Source organism: Engystomops pustulosus, chromosome 1 (genome assembly GCF_040894005.1).
Source record: "Engystomops pustulosus chromosome 1, aEngPut4.maternal, whole genome shotgun sequence".
Classification (NCBI taxonomy): Eukaryota; Metazoa; Chordata; class Amphibia; order Anura; family Leptodactylidae; genus Engystomops; species Engystomops pustulosus.
In genome coordinates this window covers 20,295,892-20,319,897 of record NC_092411.1, presented here as the reverse complement: position 1 = coordinate 20,319,897, position 24,006 = coordinate 20,295,892, and the positions used below count along the sequence as shown (strand labels likewise).

General features: G+C 46.0%; 1 protein-coding gene across 3 annotated transcripts; it reads right to left on the bottom strand.

The window, feature by feature from the left end:
- Positions 1–491: 491 nt before the first annotated feature.
- LOC140117791 (UDP-glucuronosyltransferase 3A1-like) lies at positions 492–22,382 on the bottom strand. 3 transcript variants are annotated; one of them, XM_072134882.1, is made up of 7 exons: positions 22,317–22,382; positions 6,891–6,989; positions 5,682–5,796; positions 3,688–4,222; positions 2,152–2,383; positions 1,300–1,519; positions 492–768 (listed from the first exon to the last, which is right to left on the bottom strand). In XM_072134882.1, exons 2-7 carry the CDS (start codon positions 6,967–6,969, stop codon positions 492–494), a joined length of 1,458 nt encoding a protein of 485 aa, XP_071990983.1. In that variant the 5' UTR covers positions 6,970–6,989; positions 22,317–22,382. The 3 variants fall into 3 exon arrangements, with proteins under 3 accessions (XP_071990983.1, XP_071990973.1, XP_071990989.1); XM_072134872.1 differs by lacking the exon at positions 22,317–22,382 and adding an exon at positions 16,941–17,082; XM_072134888.1 differs by lacking the exon at positions 22,317–22,382 and adding an exon at positions 12,682–12,751.
- Positions 22,383–24,006: the final 1,624 nt, after the last annotated feature.

The window sequence follows — 24,006 nt, the reverse complement described above, 5'->3', positions numbered from 1 at the left end:
TACTACTTTAAAGCATTTAAATAAAAAATTTCACATTGTTATATTATATCTTGATCCACAAATCCCCACATCCGTGTCTCGGCTATATACATGCTACGGGGATGGCTCCTTACCAGATATAATCCCGTTATAGACCCGGCTTACTGTATATTAAAGGGGTTTTCCCATGAACCTGTAGGGCCTAACTTTAGTTCATGGAAAAAACCCCTTTATATGAGAGCTGGTGGCGTCTACCGGGCACTTCCTATGCCTCCCAGAACCTGTGCGTTCTGGAAGTATCTATACTATAATTATTTGACCTTGCGTACCCATCAGGGGTCCAGAAAACATCACATAAAAGAGTATTTCAGCATGAATTTAACCTAAAATATCCTTAACTATTTTTTTATTTTTCTGTTTATATAAAAAATAAAAAAACCTTTGTAAAACAAAACTCTTACAAATTTTAAACAAAAAGTTCACATAGAACTGAAACACTAATTGAAAAAATATCAATTTTGTTTCAGTTTCTTTCTGGAACACAGGAGGTGAAGAAGAAATCTGATAAGTTTCACGATGATGTAGATGATCAGAGCGACACAGGAGAAGATGAAGAGGATGACGTCCAGGAGAAGCTGCTGATACCAGGGCTGCTGGTAAGAATAGGGTCTAAGATGGCCGCCTCCACCGGAGCGGATGATGTGCTCCACCCATCCCAATAACTGCTGGTCGGGGGGGAACGGACGTGAGCGCATGATGATGCTCTGCTTCATGGCTGCCGTCTTGTAACTGGGGGAAGACAAAACATGTTGAGTGTATAAAGGAATCTAGAACAATCTTCCACTGTTGTAAGCAGGAAGGCAGGGTCTTCATAGAGGCAATGGACTTAGCTCTTTAGGGTGTTAGTTTGCTAAGATCTTCCTACCACAAGGAGTGTGATGTAACATGGAGGTTGTTTCCCATGGATCCACTGTACAACCTCCATGTTGAGCCTCCATAACACTGCAATGGTTCTAATAAATGGCTCAGCTCACAAATAAATCAGTGTGATGCTCCTGCTGGAGAGCTGGTGTGGTCCCCTCTGTGTTTGGGATTATCACATGACTCCTCTGTGCTGCCCCTTCTCCCCTCTCACAGCATGGATCTCACAGCATGACACCCTTCTAGAATCTAAATGACAATCTTCATCCAGACAGTGTAAAACATCATTCACCTGGGTGGTAACCCCAATATTTTTCAGTATATGATTAGAAAGTTCTTTATTGATTTCTAGGCCAATCGCCCTCAACTCAACCCAGGATCATCCAGACGGACACTCACCTTCTGTCTTCAACTATTTTCCGGATTATATCAGCAAATTTCTTGGACTTTATTTTATAAAATGGAATATATTCTCCCATATGTTTTGCTTTAATTCGGACTACATTGTCTGGCTGATCGGCAAAAATTGGGATTGCCAAAACTGGGACCCCATGATACACGGCCTCCGTCAAGCTGTTCAATCCACCGTGTGTCACCAGGAGGCGCATCTTTGGATGTCCTATAACAGAATATAAATGGGGAGTTAGTTAAAGGAATGAATAGACACACAAATATTTTGCAAATTCTTAGAACAACGTTTCGAGATTTTGGTAAATTATGTGGTATAGTTGCATACATACAAAGGTATTGGTGGGAAGCAAGGTTTGGAATCAAGTCATACTGGGATTGTCACCATCATTCAGGAGAACAGGAACACAGAATCATAGACAAGCAGGGGCTAGTAGCAAACAGATCAGACACCTTTGGAGGACAATAACTAAGTAGGACCCTAATGCTCAGGCACCTTCCTTTGGAGGAAGTTCCCCTTTTCAACTAGGAGCTGCATAGGATTGCCTACAGACCGTGGATACCTGGGGCAGGATGGACTTTATGGAGAAGCACAAGTAGCCAAGGATGCCTACAAAGAATTACTTCTTTCCCAAGGGAAAGAGGAGTAGATATAAAGCCAATGGCAAAACAAGTAACACAAAGGTGGAAATGGACTGTTACAACATTCAGATACATGTTCAGTCCTGGCTTGATCAGCGGTGAGGCTCAGATTTCACCATGTTCTGGATGATTAGCAAATTTTTTGAGAAGCACCATATCTAGAACAATATATATAACACGTTTATATCATGTAGTATTTACCTAGCAAATCATTCTGGTTCACCCAGTCCAAAAGCCTAACGTTGGGGGCCAGTTTCAGGTCCTTCGGCCATTGTGAAGCCTTATATCTCCAGATGATCTTCTGTGGGACACTAGCAAATGCAGAATTCATCTCCTTAATAAGATCCATTCTCGGGATAGTGGAAACCATTGAGCCAAGTGTTACCAGGATAAACCCAGAGTCTCCTGACTCAGCTATGAAGTCTTCTAGATCCTAGACAAAGGAAATGAATCAGTAGTCAGGCAATACTGTATACAGCTGTCTCGAAGTGACTTTAGTCTCATTACTTGTCACCTCCTGGTAGTGTCTGCGACTTATTGTGTGTCATATATATATCACATCTTATTTGACATAGAAGCCTCTCTCAATGGAGTCTGGGTGTAACTCAGCATGATGGATGTTACACCTGTGCCTGCGTTATCCTCAGACCATAAAGTAAGGCTTACGATCTGTCTTATGCTAATCTGAACATGGGTGTATTCCTTTCTTTGCAATCTTGATTTTTTTCCACTATAGCCATTTGTTTATTGCAAACTCTTAACTCACTGTGATTGAGAGAATGGGGGTCGTTTACTAAGTGCCTGAATCGCTATTCTTCGCTGGGCTTTTCCGAAAATTACCGATTTGCGCCGAATTGCCCTGGGTTTTTGCCCCACGCGATCGGATTGTGGCGCATCGGTGCTGACATGCACGCAACGGAAATCAGGGGCATGGCCGCCGGAAAACCCGACGAATTCAGAAAAAAAAGTGTCTCTTGACACGCGCTTACCTGCACCCAAGATACCGGACTTCAGCGCAGCAGCGACACCTGGTGGACATCGGGCGCACTACCTTAGTGGATCGCCAGAAGACCCGAATCCTTGTTGGAGAACGCGTCGTTGGATCGCGAATTGACCGGGTAAGTAAATCTGCCCCAATGTCTCCTCAATCTCATTTCCACCCTGTCTGATGTCAAAGAACTAAACCAATCACCTTGCAAATTTAGGTTATGGATTCTCATGAAGTTCTGTGGATCACTGCTATTTGCTTGCTATAGTCTTGTACTGTGTTTATTCTGTCACCTTTGTACTGCTGTCTTTAACCTATAATCCCTAACCATTTGCCTAGAGATTTTGTACTGCATTGTCCTCTTGGTTCTGACCTTTATTTACTGACTATCCCTCTCTGTGCTGTCTTGTCTTTGTCTCCATGTTTGTACTTGGGCACCGGAAGGGAACTTCGGGCAGTTATCAGCTAGGCAATCAGGTACGGAACAGCTGGGGAGAGTTTAATTCTTAGGGTTCAATGTCCTTGTATATTTTTCCTATCCATCCAGTACATTCCCTGACCCTGCATAACCATAGACTGAGGCTGCTGCAATCACACTACTCATAGGTAGCAATTTTATCCACAAAATGAAAATTTCTTCCCTGTTTCAGATGTCTATTTTTCTATTCATATCTGTCCATAATCCATGCATCAGCTACTGTTATCACCAGAATTCTTTCGGTGGTGGTAAACCCGATTTTTGTTCTCACCTGTGACAATGGTTTAGGCGGCTTTGCATTCAATCCAACAATATATTGAATGTGAGGAAGAAGAGGACGGGCAAATTCAATGCTGAAATCCATATTGTATATCCAGAGCTCCGCTTTATGGTAGAGGTCACTCAATGTAGGTCTAGAGTCAGGAGGAAAATGTTCTTCAATGACTCCGCGGAATATCTCTTCCTTCTTAATCTCCACCATATAGGAGCCCAGGTACAGAAAAGTGTTTTTCACACGTTCCAGGAAATTCATGCGATCAGTAAAACCTGAGAGGAACATTGGCACATAGGATGGAGGGCTCGGCAACCCAAAGGCCAACGAAAAAGAAAAAGATCCAGGAAAGAAAACAATGTATGGAATACCAAGCTTCTCCACAATCAAGAAGTGGCAAGGGTTGAATGGATCCACGATGGCAATGTCATAGTTTTCCTGCTTCAGAAAGTCCAAAATATCCGTCTGGTTCATGTAGAGGCGGCAATGCTTTGCATATATTGTTATCAAGTTTAACAAAGGCTGGGGCCCCTCTCTGAAAGAAAGAATAAAGAAGCTACTAAGACTGGATTTTTATATCTTGTTTCATAAATACGTTGTAAGGACAGGTCTGGCAGATATGACCTCTGAATTTGGAGGGAAGGGGAGTGAACATCAACACCAGACCATTTTAAGGGCGCCTCCCGATTGATGTCACTGTCCTTATATAGATGGTGACGTCACTGAGTAACCTCCCTAAGCCTCCTCTCAGAGGAGGTTGAGAAAGATGCAGGACTGCTGCATCCACCCCCATAAGACTTCAATGGCCTCCACTGAGCGTATATATCGCTTACCAGGATAGTAGGATAGTAAAATGTAAGTTGCTATGTTTTTCTATGCTGTGCTTTGCAAAAACTATGACATTGGCAAAAACGATGGGGCTCAATTACTAAGGGTCAGCGGGACCGTGATTCCGTCGGGTTTCCCAAATATTTCCATTTTGCGCTGAATTGCCCCGGGTTTATGGCGCACGCGATCGGATTGTGGCACATTGGCGCCGGCTTGCATGCAACAGAAATTGGGGGGAGTGGCCGTGGGACAACCCGACTATTTCGGACAAACCACAGAATTTAAAAATGGAATTGTGTCGCAAGATCAGCACTCACATACACCAGGAAGAAGAAGGTAAACTCCGGTGGACCTCGGCGGGGAAGCAACGGATGCAGGAACTCGGGCGCACGACCTTAGTGAATCGCGGTAGACCCGAATCCTCGTCGGACAACACACCGCGGGATCGCGACAGGACCGGGTAAGTAAATCTGCCCCAATGTCTCCATCTGGTAGTATAGATATATGGGTACTCCCAGCGTATACACTGAGCATATAAAAAGGAGGTGTGAGTCTAGCCTTAGAGGGTTTGCTCAAATGAAAGGCAGCGACAAAGAGTAGGGTCCCTACTAAATATTTTGCGTGACTCCCTCGGTATTGGAGGGGAGGGCCTGATCAAGCCTCTTCCACCATTCACAAAAAATTCATATATTAGGGTCCTAACAGGATTAGTAACTTGGAATCCCACCACTACCTTATGGCTACTGTTGGTCTTACAAACTATTATAATGTTTTATTAAGTATGTTTATTGTTTTATAATTCCTTTCATGAAATAGCAGGATGACATTCCTTATTGGCGGCTGACCCAAAACTTTCTAAAAGGGAGAACCAAAAGGTTATATAAACAGTTCCTCCTTTGGTCTAGGATGGAGTGGAGATGGATGGAAGCGAGAAATGGAGTATGTGTGTGGAATTCCACATCAGATTTATTAGGCTTCTTCTAAGCCATGCTTGGTGTTAAGGTCCAACCCGTTTTGCTGTGGGATCTGGTGAACACCGGGTGCCACTTAGACTCTGGTCCCAGGTGTCGGCTTACGTCATCGTCCACGGTGGTCCAGTGGGTCCACTACCCCCGAAGCCTGACACTATCCCTCTAGATTTGTGAATTGTCTGTGCAGTGACTTACTTGCCCATGAAGTATTCTCTCTGAAACTCATTGAAAAACTCTTCATACTCATTGATGTATTTTTCCTCCATGTTATATGTGGACACTGCATATGGGACAGACGTCATCTCAAATCCTGCAAAAATTACAGACCAGGGACTTATTAAAGGGAATGTTTCATACACATAATATCAGTCAAGTACAGTATATGCCAGTGGGGAATAGATGTAGGTGAAAAACAAATTGTTTTAGTTATTTACTATTTACTTTGGGCTGTATTATTTTTAGATGGTGCAGCAGTGTGGGTGCTTTATGACTGCTGTAAGTAATAGCAGTTAAAGTGGTTGTCCCAATATTGTTACTTATCTCCCCACCCCAGGACCACTGGGATCCTCAGCCATTTAGAAAAAGAGTCTGTGGAATAGCCTGCCTCAGGCGCTGGTCACAGCAGGGACAGCAGAGAGCTTCAAGAGGGGTTTAGATGCCTTTTTACACCTAAATAACATTGATGGGTATGTTATATAGAATTGTTTCCCATAAATCCCTTCCTCATCCAATCCCTTCCCTTCCTTTGTTGAACTTGATGGACACGTGTCTTTTTTCAACCGCATAAACTATGAACGTCACCTCATTCACTTCTATGGGGCAGTTGCACCCTTTTCTCATACAGCACCAAAAAAGTAAGTTTAGGTCACTCGTTTACACCAGGGCTCCAGTCACAGAGGACCTTTCATTCCCTTTTGCTCCGCATCGTTGATGGTCCGAGTGGTTGGACCCAGAGGATCAGTAACTTATCAATTATCATGTAGTAAGAGGAGGATAAGTTACAAAGGTGAGACAACTCCTTTAATATAATGTATATAATATTACAGACTTTAGGAAGGGGAGGTGTATACAGAGTCTTATCTGGGCTTATAGTGCCATAAGATCGGACTATTAATACTTGGAACCTGGAAAACCATCTTATAACAATGAAAAGACTCTACTGGACCTGGCTCAGTCTATACAGTTAAGCAGAAAGAGATCTCTCATATATAATTTATTGCATGGATATGGGGTACAGTGTATGCACTGAGCTGGATCAGGTCCTCTTTACCTGATCCTGCTACAGATTTTGGCTGTTTTAAACATGAATTATATAAGTTTATGGACATTTCTGTAATGATTTGATAAATATGGAGCCTAAAATAATTCACTAAAATAACGCAGCAAAACAAAGTTTGTTCAGACCTGGCAAATTCCGGTAATTGTGGCGGAACATCCTGACATCATGTCCGTTGTCTTGTAGAATCCGTGAAACTTCATCCATTAAGAGATAATGGCTTCCACCTAAAATATCAAACAAGAGCTTAATAGATTAAGTTATTAATACTCTGATACATCTTTTATACTGTATTTTAATGTTTGAAATACCTGCCTTTCAGAAGCAACAGGACAGTAACAATTATAGCATGTGTGACCTTGAACTAGAATGATAGGTCATAGAGCTTTCCAAATAAAGGGGAAGGCACTTTGGTAGAAAAGTAGAGTGACACAGGAGCAGAAGTGCACAGCAGTAGGAGAAGGGCACAGCAGTAGCAATGGCACAGAAGCAGAGGGGCTTAGCAGTAGCAGAGTGGCACAGGAGCAGATGGGCACAGCAGTAGCAGAGTGACACAGGAGCAGAGATGCACAGCAGTAGCAGAGTGTCACAGAAGCAGAGGTGCACAGCAGTAGCAGAGAGGCACAGGAGCAGAGGTGCACAGCAGTAACAGAGTGACACAGGAGCAGAGATGCACAGCAGTAGCAGAGTGACACAGGAGCAGAGGGGCACAGCAGTAGCAGAGTGGCACAGGAGCAGAGTGGCACAGGAGCAGAGGGGCACAGCAGTAGCAGAGTAGCACAGGAGCAGAGTGGCACAGGAGCAGAGGTGCACAGCAGTAGCAGAGTGGCACAGCAGCAGAGGGGCACAGCAGTAGCAGAGTGGCACAGGAGCAGAGGGGCACAGCAGTAGCAGCGTAGCACAGGAGCAGAGGGGCACAGGAGCAGAGGTGCACAGCAGTAGCAGAGTGGCACAGGAGCAGAGGGGAACAACAGTAGCAGACTGGCACAGGAGCAGAGGTGCACAGCAGTAGCAGAGTGGCACAGGAGCAGAGTGGCACAGCAGTAGCAGAGAGGCACAGGAGCAGCAAAGTGGCACAGGCACAGAGGTACACGGCATTAGCAGAGTGGCACAGCAGCAGAGGGGCACAGCAGTAGCAGAATGGCACAGGAGCAGAGAGGCACTGCAGTTGGGGCACAGGCACAGCAGTAGCAGAGTGGCACAGGAGCAGAGGGGCACAGCAGTAGCAGCGTAGCACAGGAGCAGAGGGGCACAGGAGCAGAGGTGCACAGCAGTAGCAGAGTGGCACAGGAGCAGAGGGGAACAACAGTAGCAGACTGGCACAGGAGCAGAGGTGCACAGCAGTAGCAGAGTGGCACAGGAGCAGAGTGGCACAGCAGTAGCAGAGAGGCACAGGAGCAGCAAAGTGGCACAGGCACAGAGGTACACGGCATTAGCAGGGTGGCACAGCAGCAGAGGGGCACAGCAGTAGCAGAATGGCACAGGAGCAGAGAGGCACTGCAGTTGCAGAGTGGCACAGGAGCAGAGGTGCACAGCAGTAGCTGAGTGGCACAGGAGCAGAGGTACACAACAGTAGCAGAGTGGCACAGGAGTAGAGGGGCACAGCAGTAGCAGAGTAGCACAGGAGCAGAGATGCACAGGAGCAGAGGGGCACAGCAGTAGCAGAGTGGCACAGGAGCAGAGGGGTACAGCAGTAGCAGATAGGCACAGGAGCAGAGGGGCACAGCAGTAGCAGAGTAGCACCGGAGCAGAGTGGCACAGGAGCAGAGGTGCACAGCAGTAGCAGAATGGCACAGCAGTAGCAGAGAGGCACAGGAGCAGCAAAGTGGCACAGGCACAGAGGTACACAGCATTAGCAGAGAGGCACAGCAGCAGAGGGGCACAGCAGTAGCAGAATGGCACAAGAGCAGAGGGGCACAGCAGTAGCAGAGTGGCACAGGAGCAAAGGTGCACAGCAGTAGCTGAGTGGCACAGGAGCAGAGGTGCACAGGAGCAGAGGTACACAACAGTAGCAGAGTGGCACAGGAGCAGAGGGGCACCGCAGTAGCAGAATGGCACAAAAGCAGAGGTACACAGCAGTAGCAGAGTGGCACAGGAGCAGAGGTGCACAGCAGTAGCAGAGTGGCACAGGAGCAGAGTGGCATAGCAGTAGCAGAGAGGCACAGGAGCAGAGGGGAACAGCAGTAGCAGAGTGGCACAGAAGCAGAGGGGCACGGCAGTAGCAGAGTGGCACAGGAGCAGAGGGGCACAGCAGTAGCAGAGTAGCACAGGAGCAGAGTGGCACAGGAGCAGAGGTGCACAGCAGTAGCAGAGTGGCACAGGAGCAGAGTGGTACAGCAGTAGCAGAGAGGCACAGGAGCAGAGGGGCACAGCAGTAGCAGAGTAGTACCGGAGCAGAGTGGCACAAGAGCAGAGGTGCACAGCAGTAGCAGAGTGGCACAGCAGTAGCAGAGAGGCACAGGAGCAGCAAAGTGGCACAGGCACAGAGGTACACAGCATTAGCAGAGTGGTACAGCAGCAAAGGTGCACAGCAGTAGCTGAGTGGCACAGGAGCAGAGGTACACAACAGTAGCAGAGTGGCACAGGAGCAGAGGGGCACCGCAGTAGCAGAATGGCACAAGAGCAGAGGTACACAGCAGTAGCAGAGTGGCACAGGAGCAGAGGTGCACAGCAGTAGCAGAGTGGCACAGGAGCAGAGTGGCATAGCAGTAGCAGAGAGGCACAGGAGCAGAGGGGAACAGCAGTAGCAGAGTGGCACAGGAGCAGAGGGGCACAGCAGTAGGAGAAGGGCACAGCAGTAGCAAAGTGGCACAGGAGACGAGGGGCACAGCAGTAGCAGAGTGACACAGGAGCAGAGGGGCACAGCAGTAGCAGAGTGGCACAGGAGCAGAGGGGCACAGCAGTAACAGAGTGGCACAGGAGCAGAGAGGCACAGCAGTAGCAGAGTGGCACAGGAGCAGAGAGGCACAGCAGTAGCAGAGTGGCACAGGAGCAGAGGGGCACAGCAGTAGCAGAGTGGCACAGGAGCAGAGGGGCACAGCAGTAGCAGAGTGGCACAGGAGCAGAGGAGCACAGGATTAGCAGAGTGGCACAGGAGCAGAGGGGCACAGCAGTAGCAGAGTGGCACAGGAGCAGAGGGGCACAGCAGTAGCAGAGTGCCACAGGAGCAGAGATGCACAGCAGTAGGAGAAGGGCACAGCAGTAGCAAAGTGGCACAGGAGACGAGGGGCACAGCAGTAGCAGAGTGACACAGGAGCAGAGGGGCACAGCAGTAGCAGAGTGGCACAGGAGCAGAGGGGCACAGCAGTAACAGAGTGGCACAGGAGCAGAGAGGCACAGCAGTAGCAGAGTGGCACAGGAGCAGAGAGGCACAGCAGTAGCAGAGTGGCACAGGAGCAGAGAGGCACAGCAGTAGCAGAGTGGCACAGGAGCAGAGGAGCACAGGATTAGCAGAGTGGCACAGGAGCAGAGGGGCACAGCAGTAGCAGAGTGGCACAGGAGCAGAGGGGCACAGCAGTAGCAGAGTGCCACAGGAGCAGAGATGCACAGCAGCAGAGTGGCAAACAGGAGCAGAGGGGCACAGCAGTAACAGAGTGGCACAGGCACAGAGGGGTACAGCAGTAACAGTCATTGTCCAGACACAATCAAAGGGTCAACTTCTATGTTTGAATGTCTGATCAAGCGAGTGTCATCGACAATATTTTGGAACAGCAGCATTAGGCAGGGACAGAATCGCAGAAATCAGAGCAGCACAATTACACACTTAATACACACACACCTTCCTTTCAGGGAATGTGCCTTAAAGGGAACCTACCACCACGATTTTTCCTATAAAGGTAGAACGGTTGGTAGGTGGATGAATGGAACGTGAGGATAGACCTTTTTTGGGCTAATCCTCACGTCCCGGATATCTTTTGGAATACTTTATTATGCCGATATGTAAATTTTTTAAGCGGCTACAGGGTCGTGGAGTAGCCGGACATGAGGCTACACGTTGCAGCTACTCCACGCCCCAGTAGCCTCTTTTCTCCGCCTACCACGTCATCTTTGTTGCGCAGCTCCACGTAGCTGCGCTCCCTCGGCCGAATAACCAGCATCTGTGCATGCGCAGTATCTCCGGCCTCGGAACTGTGGCCGCGCACCTGCAGAACGCCGGGTATTCGGCTGAAGATGCAGTGGTAGGTGGAGAAAAGAGGCTACTGGGGCGTGGAGTAGCCGCGACGTGTAGCCTCATGTCCGGCTACTCCCCGCCCTAGTAGCCGCTTAAAAAAATTTACATATCGGCGTATTAAAGTTTTCCAAAAGATAGCCAGGACGTGAGGATTAGCCCAAAAAAGGGCTATCCCCACGTCCCATTCATCCACCTACCACCCGTTCTACCTTTATAGGTAGAATCGTGGTGGTAAGTAACCCCGGACTGAAAGGAATTGATCAGGGATTCTTTTACAATGATCTCACTGGTCCTTTAACTTTTTGAAAAGCTGCACCTAAACCCAGGAGGTGCTGCAGCAGCAGGGGTAATCTTAAAGCGACCCTCTGTTATGCTTAAAAATGCCTTTTGTCAGCATTTTGAATAATTTCAGTACTTTATAATAGTTTATTTCATATTACCTGGCTTTTCGCATTTGGCAGTCATGACCTCCAGGAGAGGTAACACCCAGCAGGCATGAACCACCAGCGTTACAATGAGACACACTAGAAACTGAAAGGTCTGATGAGGACAATCAATGGTTAGCGGCTGCCATTTGTTCTCATGTAATGGATAATAAAATGTACTCAAAAGATGCATCAATAGTTTGTCTTCTTGGTTGCCTTAACCCCTTAATGACTGCCGTATTAGGTTTTTACGGCAGCCATTAAGGGCAGCCATTAAAGGGCACCTACCACCACAAATCTACCTATAAAGGTAGATCAGGTAGTAGGTGGATCAATAGGACGTGAGGACAGCCCTTTTAAGGGCTAATCCTCACGTCCACATACGGTTTCGATAACTTTTATTATCTTTATATTCAAATTTATATGCCATCCTGAGGCATGGAGTAGCCGCATCTGAGGTTACATGAGCCTCTTTTCCCCTCCTACTCACCATCTTCGGCGCGCAGCTCCTCGTAGCTGCGCGCCCTCGTCCGGTGATCCTGCAGTCTGCGCATGCTGTTTATTTATATTTATATCAATATTTTTTTCAGACTCCTTAGGGTACTTTAACCCTAGGTTGTCTGATTGATTCTATCATATACGACCATACTACAGTATGGCAGTATTTGGGGAATTTCCTCCTCATTCATTACAATGTGGGAATCATACAATGTTATCAATAGGTTAAAACGAGACCTGAGGCTGTCATGGCAACCGATCACCGATCCCTGATGACGTCAGGGGGAGCGACGATCTTCAACAAGATGGCGGCGCCCAATGCGCCTCCATCTTATTACATCTGGAGCAATGTGCAGCAAAAACTTACCGGTTATGGAGAGGGCTCAGCCCGTGACCCCTCTCCATGCACCAGCAGCCAACCTGTGACATGCTATTACGCCACGGGTCGTTAAAGGGTTGAATTATAACCCCCCTGGTGATGTTTACACAATAAAGATCATTTTAACCCCTTAATAAATCAGTGTCATTGCTGTTTTAGCTCCTATCACTCGGTGATGGTCGGTGTAAGATCCCAGAGTGTGAGCGGGGACTCTCTGAGCAGACACTTCATGATTCCTCTGTTCTATGAGATGCTGTGTGCTGACAATGTCCTTAGATTATCAGGGTACAGGTTCATCTACAGTTTTACTTAGCTTCTGAACATTCACTAGTATCTGACACATAGAAAAAGAGAGATGAGACAGATCAGAGATGAGAGATGATGAGATTGATGAGATGCATATTACACATGACATTCTCAGCTCTACTATCACAGCCATAACATACACAGCTCTACTATATGCTTCGCTCATCCAACCCTCCCCTGGATAAAGATCTTCTCTGCCTGTAGCCTTTACTCTCCTCAAGATGTTGTTGTTTGCTGGCAGGAAGTCAGTGTGTGTGTCAGCTTCTCCGGGAATGGAGGGGGAGGGGCCACTGCAGAGAGGAGCTCAGTGCAGCGTTAGACAGGAGAACAATGGCCCACATTTCCTAAGGCCAGTGCGCCAGTTTTCTGTCGGACTGCCCGCACCACATTTGTGGTGTATACCCGACTGGACACTGAAATGGGTGTTTTGGTGCTCAGTCGGACTGTGCACCACATTTATCTTACAAAGTCCAACAGAAATGTGTTGTACCTACTATGTTAAAGGTGCACCAAAAAAAGTTGGTACTCTCTGTCTGTGCAGATTCATGAAGAACATGTGCCAGAAATCCTGAATCTGGTGCCCCCTGCACACTACACAGGTAACTGCACATAGTACAGACACTGGTGTTAGTAAATGTGCCCCAATATGTCCTTCCGACCCTAAACTCAGAAGATCCAGGGTTAAGTCCAGAGGCAACCAAAATTGTATGGGTTGGAATTATATCAGTGAAATGCTGGATTTTTGTTAATCACAGTGAGTTAGAGAATGTGTTATTTTGTTATCCTGCGTATATATAAGAGTCTTGTCTTTATAGGAATACCCCTTTAAGTCTCCACACGCCTATAAGGCGGTCTTAATTGGCAAACTCTCCATAAGGAGAACTTTTACTTCCTGGCAAAGGGGACAGAAACATTCCTGGAAGTCACAGGTCCCCGTGTCTGGGGGGACGGGGGACGGGGACCAGTGGCTGTGCCAGGGCTCTAGCTGGTCTGGCCAATGACCCAGCAGTGGGAAGAAGGGACCTCAAGAGTCTAAATTGTTCATCATAAGAGATGAAAATTGACTCCAGCTAAAATTGGCAAAGGTTTTTCCAAATTATTCAGATCTGCTGATAAAGCTGCATTCTTTGGTAAATCTCAGACAGATCTGCTGGGAGTGCCCTGCGCTACTCAAATATTGGCAGAACCCGTCCTACTAAATATTACTGTACGATGTGTGGTGTGTATATACTGTACTGTATGCACTGTATGTGTTTGTATATGCTCTATATGTGTGTGTGTATATACTATATGTGTGCGTATATGCTCTAAATGTGTGTAACTTGCATGTATGAGTATACAGAAATATGTATACAGCTGCTATGGGGCCCAGTCTTTCCTAGTTATGCCCCTGGCCCAATGGAAGGTCATCTGAAGTGATGCTGCTTTGCAGCCACTAACAGTGCTTGTCTCTGTTTCTCATTTCAGGCAAAATGTGACTCTTCTCTGCTCATTTGAATATGATTTTGTAGAATCTTTTTTTATATAACTCAGGGGTTAAAATCTGGTGACAGGTTCTCTACACACTCTCTTATGGGGGTCAAAGGACATTTCAGACCCTACCTGAGGGGACTGCAGACAGTGTAATAGATGAGCATAATCCCTCTATTGCTCCCAGGGCCGGTTCTAGACAAAGTGGGGCCCTGGGTAAAACTAAAAGTGGGGCCCCAAAATAAAACTATTTTATGACCAGTCACAGTCAGCAAGAGGCTCCCTTTAGTATGGTAAATGATATGAGAGAATTTTATAGGAGATAGATAAATGATAGGGAGATTTATGGGCAGCACGGTGGCTCCGTGATTAGCACTACAGCCTTGCAGCGCTGCAACATCTGCAAAGATTTTGTATGTTCTCTCTGTGTCTGTGTGGGTTTCCTCCGGGTCCTCCGGTTTCCTCCCACACTCCAAAAAATTACTGGTAGGTTGATTACACTGTGAGGCCCATTGGGGAGAGGGACCGATATTTTCTGAAAGCAGACACTTGCCCCATTTTCAAAATTGCATCAAAGATTTTATAGACATAGGCGCCTTCATGCAATTTTGATTCAAATTGAAACATTTTATTAAAAATACTTAAAATTTGACTTTGATGGCAAAAATGTTTACCTTCACAACATTCAAAATTTCCTCTAAAATATGTACAAATCCAGATACTTATATAAAGAAAATCTACTTTCCTAAAACAGTAAGATGTGAGGAGAGTATACATACCCCACACCAATATATTCACCAAAATATGCAGCAAAGGGAACTGCAGAAAATTCACACAGATGTATCATTGTCTGTTCCTTAGACAATGATAACCCAAATAAATAACTATATATACATAAACCCCTCTAATGAGATAATAAGTCACATTTAGATCTGCGCCATTGTATTAGCTGCACAATAACAGAACCCTCCCCGCTTCATAAGAATGAGAGTGAGAACGTCATAACATCGGTGGAAATAATGGAGGATGGGATGATGGGAATGATGGGATGATGGGAAATAAAAACTTTATTCCAGAACATGTGTGTGTTTTTGGTGTTACATATAACTTTATGGACATGTTCTGGTCGCGGTGTAGTCACATTAGGCGAAGAGGATTGAATGTTCATCATATCAGTCAATTTTCCCAACAAAAAAAACTATCACAAAATAAAAGGGAATAAGAGAGAAAGGGCCACATTTATCACTTTTGCACACTTTTGCGCACTGTTGTTCCAGAATTATCACAAGCTACAACCATCTGTGATAAGGTAATTTCCTGCCTCTTATTAATCACTTTACTTTAACACAGTTTAGGCGCAATTTTGGCGCAGTTTAGGCGCAATGTTAGATTCAGGCACTTACATGTGATCCTGGTACAAGCTCCTCTCTGCTTCTCCCACAGCCCAGCATGAAGATAACACTCACAGCAGCACCCAGGTGTGTGACACCCAGCACCCAGTGACCTCCTCAGCAGTGGCTTCTCCTGGAGGGGATCCCCCAGTGCTGGTCTCCTGCTGCACCCCTGTAATTCTGCACAATATCCCCCTCAGACACACTGGTGATACTGTGCAGAATTACATGGGGGACACTTGTGCAGCATTCTGTAACGTTCTCTTCTCTCTTGCTCTGAGCTCAGGATTCTGCAGAATGTTTTGTAAATAGAAGGTGATGAACTGTAAATATAGTCTGCAGCTCCTGTCTGCAGAGTATCTCATGTCTGTATTATCTGTACTAGTGTCTGCAGAGTATCTAATGTCTGTATTATATGTTCTAGTGTCTGCAGAGTATCTCATGTCTGTATTATATGTTCTAGTGTCTGCATTGTCTGGATGAGCTTTGCAGAACAGCTCATTTCTAGCAGCAAAGGGGCTCAGTGCTTTCTTCTCAGTTAACGCCACCTTCGGGCTGGAGTGTTTTTGCGCCCGTTTTTGCGCCTAAATGAAAAGTCGCAAGTGATGAATATCATTAGGCGCAGCAAAACATCTGGATTGCTATGATAAATGAGGGAAAGCTGGTTATTTTTGCTGCGCAGCTAATTTGGGGTTTAGTCGCAAAAATGGCACAAAAACGGCACGCCTGAATGAAAAGGCGCAAAAACAACAGAAAAAAACGATTGATACATGTGGCCCAAAGTGTGTTCTTAGATAGTTCTGCATAGAGAAGGGTTAAAAACATGAATATTAGTTGATATTATCCCTTCTCATAATGTAGTAACATATAAAGTGAATATTTCCATTATCTGTGAGGTGCAGCAGCTCCTGTGTCCAGCAAATTCTCCGTGCAGCCTGATGGCTAAGAATCTGGAGGGGGGGACATTTCAGAGGGCTGTATCTCTGGGTCTGTGACACATAGAACCTACTTCTTTTTTCCTATGAAAGAAGAGAGTCTCCTCTTTTTTATGAATCTAAATTTGTGTTTCTCAAATGTAGGGAAACGGAAATATTAACTGTTAAACTGCCGTTGGGAGTGATTTTTAAATATAAAAATGTCACCTGATATTCTCACTTTAAACCTGAATATCTCTGGATCCATAGCACCTAGAAACAAAATTCAAGATTCATTTGAAAGAAGAGATTCCCCCCTTTCTCTCAGGGGCCCTGGGCAATTGCCACCTTTGCCTACCCATAGCGCCGGCCCTGATTGCTCCCTCCAGGAAGGTTATTTGCCTTGGACTGCACTGCCCTAAGCTCTGATATCAATGCAGGTCCCATAGTCAGATATAAAACCAGGGCACCTAGTTAAAGAATCCAGGCTAGGAGATGCTTTGCTCTTCTTACCTGTGGACAATTGTTGCAGACAATTATGAATTCCTAGAAAACCGCAATGTGGGAACGTACATGTGCACAGGAGCTTACAATACAGAGAGGAGATAAGGCCTGTGAACTCACCGACAAGACTTATGGTCAGGATCTTGGCTCCTTGTAGACAGTGAAGGTGTAATATACAGAGGAGGATGAGGACACGAGGTGCCCTGCCGCCTGCCATTCTGCAGATCCTGACTTGTGCCAGGCTGTGGGTTATGATGAGATCTCAGCTCTGGAGCATTGCCCGCAGCCTGGCCCGGCCCCTCCAGATACATGTAATGAGTACACAGAATCAGGCCAGAGTTCACACTTATCTTTGACTTCTATCCAGTACAATATCCCTCACTGGGGATAATAGGCGCCACTATCGACCCTGCATAACTGTTATCATCCAAACATCACTGATATATCCACTGCTACAATGTATCATCCGTCCCGTATGTATGGGAGAGGATCCCTGCAGCCAAGGTGGCGATTACCTTGGGTGAGCAGAGCTATAGGTAGTGCCCTATCATGTGCCATAATTAGAGGGGTTTTCCATCATTAGTGGCGTGTACATGCTGCCCCTCATGTGACTTGTGTGCAACTACAGGGGGTTATAAACTTTGCTCACTCAATCTTGTGCAAAATCCCCCACCGGGGATTAGCCTTTTCTTGGGGCCTGGAGGCAGCCGGGGCCCAGAATACCAGAGTGGCTGGCGGTTGCGGCCTAGAGCACACTGATGTAGGCACAGTTGTGCAAAAAAACTCGCTGTTCTTTATTGAACAACACCAGGCAACAAGCCTAGATGGTCTCACAGCAGATTCGGATTACAGGAGTAGTCATGGAGAGGAGTCCTCAGGAATTGGTTCACCAGCCTGGTAGTAGATACAGGCTGGGATGGAGCTGAGTTCAAGTTGTGGAAGCTGCAGCTCTCAGTCTCCTGATTAGGTTCTGTATAAGTACTGAAGGTGTACTGACACTGTGGGGCTCATTTACTAAGGGGCCGAATCGCACATTTTCGTCGGGTTTCCCAACGATTTACGATTTGCCCTGAATTGCCCCGGGATTTTGGCGCACACGATCGGATTGTAGCGCATCAGCTTTCACGCGACAGAAATGGGGGGGGGGGGGCGTCGGAAAACCCGACGGATTCGGAAAAATTGCAGAGTTTAAAAAATAATTTATGTCGCAAGATCAGCACTCACATACACCGAGGAGAAGAAGGTGAACTCCGGGGGAGCAGCAGCGACACCTGGTGGACATCGGGCGCACGGACCTTAGTGAATCCTGGCAGAACCCAATTTCCTCATCGGAGAACGCATCGCGGGATCGGGTAAGTAAATGTGCCCCACTATCTCTATCTATTCATTCCAACTCTGAACACTGACTGACTGGACTGACCTTATGCCCCTCCCTGCTCAGGGATTTTATTCTCCTGGTCAGGTGGAAGCACCTCTCCAATCACTCCAGTTTACAATACAGCCAACAATTGGTCAATAACTTACATCCACTAACCATTGCCTGTTCAGGCAGGATCAAAAGCTGCTATCATGTAATGACCAGGTTCTAGAACAGTGATGTGCAACATCCCTGCCAATGCATGGGCAGAGGAGTAGTTGCGAATAAGCCCCTTGTACCATACAGTAATACAGGTAATTGTGCAGGGGTAGATACTGCCTGGATAGGCAAAGGTTAACATTATTTAATGTTGTCATCCACTGATATACCTGGAGTGTGATTGGGGAGTGAGCCACCACCTGACCAGAGGGAGTAACAAAACCCCTGGACAGGAAGTGACACAGGTAGTAGTCACAAGCCACTACCCACAGAAAACATTTACTGTATAAATATACACGTACAAAGGGATCTGTGAGAAACAAGGTGTGGAATCAGGTCAATCAGGTTTTCTCACCAGAAATCAGCAGATTAGATCAAAGATGGAGTCATACAGTACACAAAAGTCAGACATCAACAGATCGGACACCTATGTAGGGTATTAAAGGGAACCTGTCTCTGTGTTAGTGAGTGTCCGGGTCCCAGGGGTGTGTCCAGGTCCCATGGGTGTTTCCGGGTACCAGGGGTGTGTCGGGGTCCCAGGGGTGTGTCCACATCCCAGGGGTGTGTCCATTGAGGAGCGGTTTCTCCCCAATCCTCGGGAAATCAATCTGTCATCAACTAGTTTAAAATTTTAAAAAATTTAGATCTCCCCTCTCCCTGCTGGATTCTCCCCTCAGACAACCCAACCCTTAGACACCACTTTTCGCCGATCGCATCAGGTTATTCTTGTTCTCATCTACTTGAGGACATGCGCAGATGAAGCAGAGCTGGCCGCCTGGTTCATGCATCGATCTGCACATGCGCCACTCTACGTTAGGGATGGCTGGCTCACTTGATCTGAAGATGTCCGCCAGATGCGGTTGTCGAAAAGTGGAGAATAGAGGCTGGCAGGTTGTTCTGATGTAGTGAGGGGAGAATAGAGAGGGAAATGGGAGGGTTTTTTTTACTTGAAGCTGGCTGATGACGGAGCAGTTTTGCTGAGGGTAGGAGGGGTCCACTCCTCACTGGTGTCACCCCTGGGACACAGGACACTCACTAAGGCAGAGACAGGTAATCTATGATATAAGTTTTGTTTATAACTAAAAAAGGCATATTTATTAAAAAACTGTTAGGAAATGTGCTAACCATTGAGGACATGAGGGAGAGTAAATAAGGGGTCCTGGTGACAGGTTCCCTTTAACCTAAACCTGTCACTAGGAATGTCATTATTAGCTTTTGACAGGTTCCAATAGCCAATTTTATGCTGATTTTAAAAATGTCTTTGTCAGCATTTTGTTTCATTTCAGCACTTAATATAAGTTTATTTCACATTACCTGGCTCTCTGCCAGCAGTGTGTGAGTCCCCAGGGAGGGTGTCAGTCTTCTCTTCTCCAAACTCCCTCCACCTCCCTACTTCCTGTTATGTGCATTGAGCAGGCAATGGAAGGAGTGGTATGATTTGGAGTAGAGAAAGAATGTATGAGGAGACACAGTCACACACAGGCTGCAGCTGCCCCCTCCCCCGGGACTTACCAGAAGCTGCTAGCAGGGAGCCAGGTAACGTGAAGTTTTATAAAGTACTGAAATAATACAGAATGCTGACAAAGGCATTTTTAAAATCAGCATAGCATAGGCTAATGGAACCAATCTATCTATCATGATATTTATCGGATAGTAAAGGGATGCACATGAATGAAAATTGAGAAATCATTGCTTACTAATAGATTTGCTTGAGTGTAGATCCTGTGTTGCATATACTTATTGGTTTTCCCTCAGATCCCTTGAAATTTTATTCAAAATTTATTACATTATTCCGCATGAATGCAGTAAACCTGATTCTTGTACTCACCTGTGTGTCACCTGTGGTTTAGCCGGTTTTGCCCTCAATACACTGATACATTGAATGGGAGGAAGCAGAGGATGGGGAAATTTAATGCTGAAATCCACGTTGTATATCCAGAGCTCCACTTTATGGTAGAGGTCACCTAATGAAAGTCTAGAGTTCACTATAAAATGTCTTGACGAAATATCTCTTCCATTCTGTTCTTCACTATACAGGAGCTTAGATACATAAAAGTTACACGTTACAGGAAATTCATGCGATCAGTGAGATGTACGCGGAACATCGGTACGTAGGATGGAGGGTTCGGCAACCCAACAGACAAGGAATTGGAAAAAGGTCCAGGAAAAAAGGCTATATATCGAATACCAAGCTTTTCAGCAATCGAGAAGTGCCAAGGGTTAAATGCATCTGCAATATCCCCCACCGGGGCCTAGCCTTTTCTTGGGGCCTGGAGACAGCTGGGGCAGGGAATACTGGAGTGGCTGGCGGTTGCGTCCTAGGCACGCTGATGTCACAGTGCTTGGTATGGGGACCGAGTGTGTGCAAGAAAATGTAGAGGGAGAGGCTCATGTACTGGATCTCTCTGGGGCAACCCCTTTGGTGTCTGTTGTATAAGTCCCTGGGTAATGGATGGGGTGCCCTTGGTGTTACAGCCATAACCAGGGAACAGACAGAGGCAACGTTGTGCAAAATAACTCACAGTTATTAGAACAACTGCAGGCAACGGGCCAAACAATATTGTTACAGATGCCGGATTGTTGGAGATTCCGGAATACTGGAGTGGTCATGGAGAGTGATCCTCAGAAGTAGATTCACCAGCCTGGTAGTAGGTGCAGGCTGGGCTGTAGCTGTGTTTAGATATGGAAGCTGCAGCTTTGTCCTGGGTGTTCTCTGTGTAGCACTGAAGGTGTGCATCACACTCTCTCTCTGGTTACTGACAATCTGCAAGGTATGCTCTATGGGAGAGCTGGTAAGAGATGCTCCTGTCTCAGGAGCTAGGGCCTTAAGGGCCTGATCGCGGTCGTACCCTCTGTGACCATCACCTTACCCAGTCACTGGAGTTCACAGTGCATTGTCTGTCTATGGGGTACGCATGACTCTTTAACCTTTTAAGGACGCGGCCAGTTTATAACTTAAGGCTTAGTCCCATTTTTTGTATTATACGGTTTTAACTTTTGAACACTGTTACTTATCAAAGTGATTCTGAGATTTGGTTTTTTCCCCACATGTTGTACTTCATTTTAGTGGTAAATTTTACCTGATAAGTTTTGAGTTTATTTACAAAAAAAAAAAAAATTATGATTTTTTTTGAAAAATTTTCCATTTTCGAAATTCATTGCGTTTTCAGGCAGATAGATTTACAACCTAAATAAGTTGCTGAATAACATTTCCCATATTTATACTTTACATTTTCATATTTTTTTAAATGTCTGGATAATTTATTTTGATGACAGGCGGCTTACAAATCGAATATCGATTTTCCGTATTTTCAGAATTGACTATTTTGGGAATAATTACTGTTTTGAATGAAATTTTAAATATTTAACATAAAAAAACCCCTATATAATCAACCCATTTTCAAATCTGTACCCCTCAGAAACAGCTTTTAGGAAGATTGTTAACTCCTTGAGATCTTCATAGTAATTTAATCAAAATGGAGGTGAAATTTAGAATGGTCAAATCAAAGATACCAGAGACACCATCTTACAGGCACTGCAGGAAGGCAACCCTTGGGTCCTGATCGGACCCCAGGGCTGCAATAGTAAGATGGCAAAAGGGCCGAACGTTTGGGAAACATCCCCGGAAGGGAGTTTAAATGCTGTGGTCGGGCCGGCCGTGGCATTTGATGGGTTAAACAACCGCGGTCGGAGCCCACCCCAACCGCGGGTGTTCCCTGGGGATGTCAGCAGTAGATTACCGCTGACACCCTGTGACTCCCGATGCCGTCTCGGCGCTGAGCGCTAATAGCGGGATCCTGCACAGTACTATTGTGGTGCTGAGCAGTAAGGGGTTAAGGAAGTTACCCTGGGACTGGTGGCGAAAGTTTTTTTTCATAAACTTTAATAAACTGGGTGGGTTGGGTGTTGAGGTCACTTACCCCTCCTTTTCTGCTACTTCATGACATTTGCTCCTTGTGTCACACGGGGCTTTTATAAGTCTCCTCTTCCATCCCCCCCCCCCTCTTTATTGGTTCCGACACTGCAGTGAATAGTCCCTCAAAAGATGCTGAAAATGCAAAAGATATTTATGATTATCTTTTCCTTCACTAGGAAACGGTTAAACCGGTCCAGTTTATTTATTTTTTTGTTGTCCGTGGGCAGGTTCAGGTTCTTCTATCGAGCACATTGACACTTCTGATGTGTGTTTCGGCAACTTTTCATCCAACTAATACAAGGAGAAGGAGACAGTCTAGTACCTGCGGTGCGCCAACTGTTGCCATTGCGCATGCACGCACCTCTCAGCATCATTGTGCATGTGCATATCCACTCAGATCCGCTACTATTGTACAACTATACTGTTGTATAACTCCGGGACAACTGAGCAACCCTGGATACAACCTATATTGGGGTGCAGTGGGGGAGATTTATCAGAATTGTCTGTGGTAAAACTGTTCTAGTTGCCCATGGTAACCAATCAGAGCTCAACTGTAATATTATAAACAAATGTGGGAAAATGAAAGCTGAGCTCTGATTGGTTTTGCATGGGAAACTACAACATTTGTACGCTCAGACACTTCTGATAAATCTCCCCCAGTGAGTGTATACATCATGAATTAACTGTCAGTAAATTGGATATCGTAAGTTATATTGTTGTGTTGACTTGGCCTGTGGATAGGGCCACAGGATAGGGCCTAACTTGCTAATCCGTGTGGGGGTCCGATGTGCCCCTGTCGGATTTCTCTTCACTCCGTGAGATGAGCGGAGCAGTAGGACGTGCATGTACAGCGCTCTGCAATCTCCGTCAGCTTCATAGAGATGAATGGGGCAGCCCGAACATGTGCGGCAGGCTGCTCTGCTCATCTTGGGGAGTGTCAAGGGTTCCGACTGGCGTACTTTGGACCCCCCATTCTTGTGATCTGTGGGGGTCTCATCTCTGAGCAAGTTAGGCCCTATCCTGTTTGCTTGTATTGCTTACTTCTAGGTTGACAAGTGTTTGGGACATATATAACTATATACTCTAATGCAGCACATACACCAGCATGTCTTTCTGGTTTATTGCTACATGATATACATGTATATACCTAAAAGCAAAACACTAAGCCAATTTAGCCAAAAAATATATGAAATCTTTATTTTACGTAATTAATTTAGATAAAATATGATGATACGTAAACAAAAACAACAGGGGGACAGAAAGGGACATATGGGACAGAAAGAGAGGCAGGGTGTCCAATGGTATAAAGTCACATAACACAGGTCATGAGTAGTGACATATCTAATGGTGAACTGTTTGTGCAAAAACTTGCAATAAAGTATACAAAGTGCTAACAGTATCAACCTAAAGTAATCCCTGATATAATCCCTGATATAAATCCCTGATATAAAGATCCCTGATATAAATCCCTTATATAATCCCTGATAACACATACAGGGGGTCATTTACTAAGGGCCCGATGCGCGTTTTGCCGACGGGTTAACCAAATATTTCCGATTTGCGCAGATTTTTCCTGAATTGCCCCAGGTTTTTGGCGCACGTGATCGGATTGTGGCGCATCGGCACCGGCATGCACGCGACGGAAATGGGGGGCGTGGCTGAACGGAAACCCAACGGATTCGGAGAAACCGCCG

What these genes read in the sequence shown, in the direction of transcription:
- LOC140117791 (XM_072134872.1), bottom strand. Translation starts at nt 17,037, where the DNA reads ATGGCAGGCGGCAGGGCACCTCGTGTCCTCATCCTCCTCTGTATATTA. An exon ending in CAATTACCGGAATTTGCCAG is followed by an intron (nt 5,797 to 6,890) that starts GTCTGAACAAAC and finishes TAATTTTTGCAG; the next exon opens with GATTTGAGATGACGTCTGTC. An exon ending in AAAATAGTTGAAGACAGAAG is followed by an intron (nt 769 to 1,299) that starts GTGAGTGTCCGT and finishes GTCTTCCCCCAG; the next exon opens with TTACAAGACGGCAGCCATGA.